The sequence below is a fragment of the Triticum aestivum genome, chromosome 2B (genome assembly GCF_018294505.1).
Source record: "Triticum aestivum cultivar Chinese Spring chromosome 2B, IWGSC CS RefSeq v2.1, whole genome shotgun sequence".
Lineage (NCBI taxonomy): Eukaryota > Viridiplantae > Streptophyta > Magnoliopsida > Poales > Poaceae > Triticum > Triticum aestivum.
The window spans coordinates 16,587,310-16,594,107 of record NC_057798.1 but is presented as its reverse complement, the minus strand read 5'-3'; the positions used below and the strand labels follow the sequence as shown (position 1 = coordinate 16,594,107).

General features: G+C 40.2%; 1 protein-coding gene across 2 annotated transcripts; it reads left to right on the top strand.

Moving 5' to 3' along the window:
- The first annotated feature begins 2,296 nt into the window (after nt 1–2,296).
- On the top strand, nt 2,297–5,262 carry LOC123039989 (alpha-terpineol synthase, chloroplastic-like). Of its 2 annotated transcripts, none has more exons than XM_044462955.1 (7): nt 2,297–2,584; nt 2,690–2,954; nt 3,234–3,582; nt 3,683–3,901; nt 4,018–4,096; nt 4,242–4,496; nt 4,587–5,262. In XM_044462955.1, exons 1-7 carry the CDS (start codon nt 2,420–2,422, stop codon nt 4,887–4,889), a joined length of 1,635 nt encoding a protein of 544 aa, XP_044318890.1. In that variant the 5' UTR covers nt 2,297–2,419; the 3' UTR covers nt 4,890–5,262. The 2 variants fall into 2 exon arrangements, with proteins under 2 accessions (XP_044318890.1, XP_044318889.1); XM_044462954.1 differs by having other exon boundaries at nt 4,018–4,156.
- Nucleotides 5,263–6,798: the final 1,536 nt, after the last annotated feature.

Here is a 6,798-nt window from a genome sequence, read left to right as displayed (position 1 = left end):
GGTAAATTTTGCCAACTTCGAGGGTATTTTTTATGACGGACGACCAGAAGCACTATTTGCTTTATTAGTATATATATATATATAAATTTACCCACCAATGCCACCCGTAAGTGGCAAAAAACGGTTCACGCATCGCACTGTTAGTTCGGGTTTATATAAGCCGAGATAGTTAGCAAGCTAATTGATTTCCGGCCGGCCGGAAACACACACATGGAAACTTGATTTCCCTCATGGGATTCCTATCCGCTCAGAGCATGCATTATAGGCAGCTGTCCTTGTACATAATACATCCGACCAGATGTGCAACTAATAGACAAAGCTATGATAAGGGTACGGCGCCAATTGATGGGAATACATGTCGTAGCATCGGCAAAGGAAAAACGGAGGCGTGGCGGCACAGGAAGAGGAGTTGATGTTAGATTTCCTTTTGGGAAGGATTGGACAAAGAAAATCTAATCTAGGAGAAACTAATGTAGGGCATCTGAGGTTGATGTGTAGTGGACTCTAATCTATTTATATATTATATGAAAATAAACTAATCTGGTTTGATGTTTCCACATGGGGTAAGCGAGGCTTGAGTTTTTTGAGAGAGACCAGGTGAGACACGTTAGCATGTAAAAAAAAACTAAGGTATGGCATGACTCATGGTAGATTAGAACAATGATATATATATATATACATATATATATATTACGTATATCTTTTTTATGCAATATGTTACACATATCTAACGGTTATATGATTATAATTTTAGAAGGCCCATCAAATCAAGGGCTAGTATTTTCTAATTAATGTAGAATTTTCTAGACTAATTCTCTTGCTTCTAATTAACCCATCAATTACTTTTTATATATAAATAGATGAAGAGTCAGCGCCTATCTTGTTTTATGCTAATACTCATGATCATGTGCTAAGAATAATTAAGCAGGGTTGGTTAGATGACTATGATGATGATGAGTATGACTTGTTATTATGATAAGGAGTAGAAGTTGTTAGATGACTATGATGATGATGAGTATGACTTTTTATTATCATAACGACGATGAGTTATTATTAATGATGATGATGCTTAGTTGTTATATGAGCATGATGAGTTATTATATATATTAGTGGGTAAAAGAGACTACTATATATATAATAAGTCATCATGATCATAAAATAATATGATGAGACTACTGTATAAAAGTTGTACAAATACAGCGCCAATATGCTGCATAAAAAAATACAGGATAAGTTAGTAGTAGCGCGGCTATGAAGGTAGCAGCAACATGCTTTTATCAGCAGCGCGGTCTATATAGGGGAGCAGCGTGTTTCACAAGGAACGCTACTACTACGTAAAGTTAGCAGTAGCGCGCTTCAAAACGCACTACTGCTAAAAATTAGTTGTAGCGACTTATCAGTAGCGCGGTCACCCGCGCTACTGATAGACCTCTGACCCGCGCGACTGCTAGGATTTTCTCTAGTAGTGTATCATTTCGCTATTAGCGAGACATAGCTCTCGCGAAGGTATAGAGGGATGGTCGGAGGAGACGGCTCACGCAGGTAGGGCCGCTAGGTTGCGGGGTACCACCGCAGATTACAAGGATAAGCGATTGGACCAGTGGGATGAGGAAGGGAGGAGGTATTGTTCACGTTGGCAATTTGAAGAGGAAGAATTAATTCTTCCGGAAGTTGAAGATGGAGCACGCCGGTCTGTTGGATTTTTAATTCCAACCATTTTTGTTATGCGGTCCCTTTATGTATTTTCCACCGTGCTTTCAGTTCCACCATGGTTTGGGAAAATGAGTATTAGTAAGTTCTCAGTGGTTTGTATGGAATTTTGCTAGAAAAACAGAAAGTCTGATTTTTAGCCATGGCAAACAAATGGTTTTCATAATAACTCATATTGGCGCAAGGATGGCAAAGTTAGTTTGCAAACACGGATATATTCTGGCAAAAAATGAAATCATCCCGATTTGTTGTGCTCACCAACTAAACTTGTCATCCTCGACGAACATAAATTTCCATGAAAAACGTTAATTTTTCATGCCTAAATATCTAACGTTCGTTGGATATCTGGGTAAAAAAAATAGTCTCGAGAAGAAATTTTGGTACATATGCTCTCATCCCTAGTCACCACAAAAATATGTAGCTGAAAGGAAATAGTACTACCAATTCGGTATGCGTCATGTCCCACGATTTTCATGCGGGCTGAGCTAGGTATGCTGCTGGGTCCTAGGTATGCTGCTGGGTGCCACGATTTTCGCCTATAAATTGGCACCTATTCTGGCTACTCTCAAACAACAAACAGCAGTAAGTTTACTGGCTACTACTGTTTAGAAGTACTAACCTCGTTCCCAAGCTATCGCTGCCAAGTGCCAAGAAGTACTCCACTAGTGCGCACCAAGCAAAAGCTGACTAGGTTGCAGCGCGCCGCACCATGGCGTGGCAATGGCAGCAAACAATGGCCACGATGAGTACATGCTTTCAGGCGTCCGTCCGCTGCGCGGCGGCGGCTGGGCGGTCTGCCCACTACGGTCCCAGCTCCTGGGATTACGACTCCCTCCTCCGACTCTCGCCCAACAATGGCGGACAGGCAGATCAAGTACATTTACCAGCTGAACATATCATTTTCTACCGGCATGTAGTATTATAAAGTAGATGAAGTGCTTATGGAAATTATTCGGTGCATGCATGGATGATGTCACAGGTCGATAAGTTGAAGGCCTGCGTGAGGGAGCGGCTGGTGGCGGCGAGCCGAGGCGACCACCAAGCTGTGAAGCTCAGGCTTGTCGACACGGTGCAACGCCTCGGCATCGCCTACCATTTCGAGGAGGAGATCGAAAGTATCCTTAGGTCCGTCCACCGCGAGCCTCGCCGGTGCAGCTGGGACAATAATGCCAATGATATTGCTTCTGCGGCCTTGAGGTTCAGGTTGCTCAGGGACGGTGGTTTCCCAGTCTGCTTCCCTCCAGGTACCTAGTTAAATACTCCCTCCGTCTCAAAATTCTTGTCTTAGATTAGTCTAGATATGGATGTATCAGGGACGGAGGGAGTATGAAATATGAAAAGCATACACTTAGAGGCTGTAAGAAAAACCAAAAACTACGGCCAAAATTTTGGAAATTAAACATGTCTGCACCAAATGCATGGTCCAGATTCAACCACAGTTGAAACTTTGACTTATGTGTATGGCTAGGTTTTGTATACTTAAGTACTTAACTGACATTGTTTCGTGGTAACGTATATTACAGTATCTCTGGAAACTCTCAAGCGTGGATCCGACGATGTCAGAGGACTCCTCTCACTCTACGAGGCTTCATACCTTGCATTCAGTGGCGAGGAAACATTGGACGAGGCAAGAGCATTTTCTAAGAAAGCTCTCATAAATCTCGTGCCATCCATGGATCGCCACTTACGGTGCAGTGTAGTTCGTTCTTTGGACCTTCCATTGCACTGGAGGTCTCCTAGACTAGAAGCAAGATGGTTCATAGATCACTATGCTAGAGAGGAGAGTTATGACCCATTGCTCGTTAGATTTGCAACGACAGACTTCAACAACGTCCAAAGTGTGCATCAGGAAGAACTCGCGAGACTAGCATGGTAATTGAGAGTGAAGAAATATACATTTAAAATAGCCTGCTAATTACTTCACATAATTGATGGGTTTTGAAGATATGAAAATTTACCTGCTTAAATGTAGGTGGTGGAAGGGGACCGCCCTTAATGAAAAATTGGGGTTCGCCAGGGATCGTCTCATGGAGTGCTTCCATTACGCAAATGGAATTGCGTGGGAGCCAAACAATGGAGTGTGTCGAGAAGTGCTTGCTAAAGTCGCCAATCTAATACTTCACTTAGATGATGTATATGATGTGTATGGAACTCTAGATGAACGTGTTCTCTTCACCGACGCTATTGGAAGGTAGCTATATGCAGCGGTACACTTCTAATAATTCAAGTAATATCATTGTCCTAGAGTTACATGTGTAACATATATATGACACTTTTCCATTATCTAAAATTAATAAATAATTTCAGATGGGAAGAAAGTCCTAGTGAAAGGCTCCCTGAATACATGCAAGCACTCTATTCCGTCATGTACAACACGTCTGCTGAGGTGGCTGAAAATGTGTTTAAACAACATGGTTGCGACACTCGTTATTTTCTTCAGAAAGCAGTAAATTCATATACACAATTAACTTCCTAACAGGATTTAGATTGTTTTCACAAGGAACAATAATATATTCTACATGATTTTGCAGTGGCGAGACATGGCAGAGTCTTTCCTGGTGGAGGCGAAGTGGCACCATGGAAACCACAGACCAACATTGCGTGAGCATCTAGACAATGGATCAATTTCATCCTCTGCTCCATTGTTGTTGCAACATGCGTTTCCCCTACTCCACGTGGATGAAAAGCTCACCCCAATATCTCTTGCTAAAGTTGGAAGCTACACTAAATTAGTTCAGTCTGCGTCGTTAGTTCTTCGCCTCTGCAACGACTCTGCAACCCACTATGTAAGCACAATCTATCTTAGTTTTTTCTTGTCCCTTGATTTCATCACCAAAATTGAATCTTTATGTGAGGTGTCTCATGATATTTAACAGGCAGAGATGGAGCGAGGGGATGCACCATCATCAATAGCTATTCATATGTTGGAGAATAGCTCCAGTGAGCAAGAGTCCCGCGAAGCCATGGAAGACCTTACTATGGAAGCCTGGAAGTCGATTAACGAAGATGCATTCGAACAGTGCCAATTTTCGAGATCTTTTGCCAAGACTTGCGTGAATTTGGCTCGAATCTCACATTGTGTTTACCAAGGTGGGGATGGTTTTGGTGCGCCGGATGGTCAGAAGAAAAAGCAAATTAGGGAGTTGTTCTTGGACTCTTTCATGATTGAGGAACATTAAACGGTGCTTCTTAGAATGATGTTATATAGTCTTAATCAGCACATATGCCCGTGTGTTGCAATGGGAGAGATAATTGATGTGTCCACTAAAAACGATCTCCATAGCGGTGCAATAGATAGAGGAGTTGTGGTCTTCTTGCGGGTCATGTGTGTCCCGCAAGATCTTGATAGTGTGGGGTTAGTCGGTGTGGCGGCAACCATCCAACTCGTGCTTTTTTTTCCTCCGGGTCCGCCTTTGTCTCAGGGTTCTGTTTGCCTCGTCATTTGGTAGCTATGCGGCGGCCTTCGGGGCACGGTCGCTTCGACCACTCTCTGTAACGATGGCGTAACCGGATGAATTACTAATTGTAGCGAATAAATCCCGTTTCATAGCATATTTAGCGCAGAACCAGACATCAATGTCCCTTATTTATTAGGGTTTATTCTCTTTGATTATTTTAGCACTCACGTCCCCACAATTTTTTTATTCTAGCCAAACCAACATATTCTCTTTTGTTGGCCTAAGAAACAAAAAATTGCTCCCTCGGACGACCTAGTAGGGGAGTGCGGCTGAGGCCCAATACCACGTGTGCGACGGAGCAATTTTTTATTGGGCCAACTGCATGGGGGCTACTATATGACGCTAGTTGCATAAAATAGCATGCGGGGCGCACACCGGTTCGTGTATGGACCAGCACACTGGTAGGCTCCAAGACAACCTGTGTTTGTAAGGCGCGAAAAAATCCAAAAAATGATGAGCTGAAGGATCGAAATCATGCCCACAAAGACGTGACTACGTGTTGCTAGCCACTCGAAGAAATGAGTTCTACCGACCAATAACCAGCTCAAGCCTTTAATATCATACTCCAACGTCAGATTGGGATTTTTTTTTGTTTTTTGAACTTTTTAAACAATATATAAATTGCTGAATATTCCTGGAAATATGAATACTTTTGAAAATCCCACCAAAAAATAAAATTCTTTTCATTTTCAGAAATACACCAAAAAAATTGAAACATTCGAAATTCACAATTTCATTTGAAAACATGATCCTTTTATAATAACATGATTTTTTTGAAATTTTGATTTTTTTTAAAATGAAAAATATTTTAAACATTCGGAACAATTTTTCAAAATGTGTTTCTTCAACTCAGATATTATTCTGAATTGCGAACATTTCACTAAAACAAGAATATTTTTGCATTCAAACATTTTCAAAATGCATTCTTTTGGAAAATCTCAAGAAACAATGGAAAACAAAAAGGAAAATAGAATTTATCTTTTAAATCTGAACCAATTTTGAAATGAGAACAAATATTTAATGTTCTGAACATTCCTCAAAACGGAATATATTTTCAAATTCCAAATATTTCTAAAACATTTGATTTTTCTGATATTATGAACTTTTATGAAAATTTTGAAGTTATGGAAAAAGGGAGAAAGAAAAACAAACTTGAAAGAAAAAAGAAAAAAGACAAAAGAAACCGGAAAGAAAAATAGAATGAAATGAAAATAGAAAAATAGAAACATTACCAAGAAGAAAAATGGGAAAACGCTTCAGCCAAGCTTGTGCATCCTCTTCTAATTTGCGACTATTTTGGATTGAGAAAAAAGATTTAATATTCTGAAAATATTTTAAAACGAAATATATTTCAAAATTCTGAACATTTTTTGAAAAATAGAACTTTTTATATTATGAACTTTTCTGAAAATTTTTAATTTACGGAAAAAATGAGAAAAAAATAAACTTGAAAGGAAAAATACAAAAGAAACAGGAAAGAAAAATAGAAACATAACAGAAAAAAATGGTTTAGCCCAGCTTGGGCGCCCTCTGCGAATTTGCGACTATTTGCCTCTCGCTATGATAAATAAGGTTCTCCCAACTGTATGGGCACGAAAATAACTGGGCTGTTTTCGCTGGGCCACACTGC

What these genes read in the sequence shown, in the direction of transcription:
- LOC123039989 (XM_044462954.1), top strand. Translation starts at nt 2,420, where the DNA reads ATGGCGTGGCAATGGCAGCAAACAATGGCCACGATGAGTACATGCTTT. An exon ending in GAACTCGCGAGACTAGCATG is followed by an intron (nt 3,583 to 3,682) that starts GTAATTGAGAGT and finishes GCTTAAATGTAG; the next exon opens with GTGGTGGAAGGGGACCGCCC. An exon ending in ACGACTCTGCAACCCACTAT is followed by an intron (nt 4,497 to 4,586) that starts GTAAGCACAATC and finishes GATATTTAACAG; the next exon opens with GCAGAGATGGAGCGAGGGGA.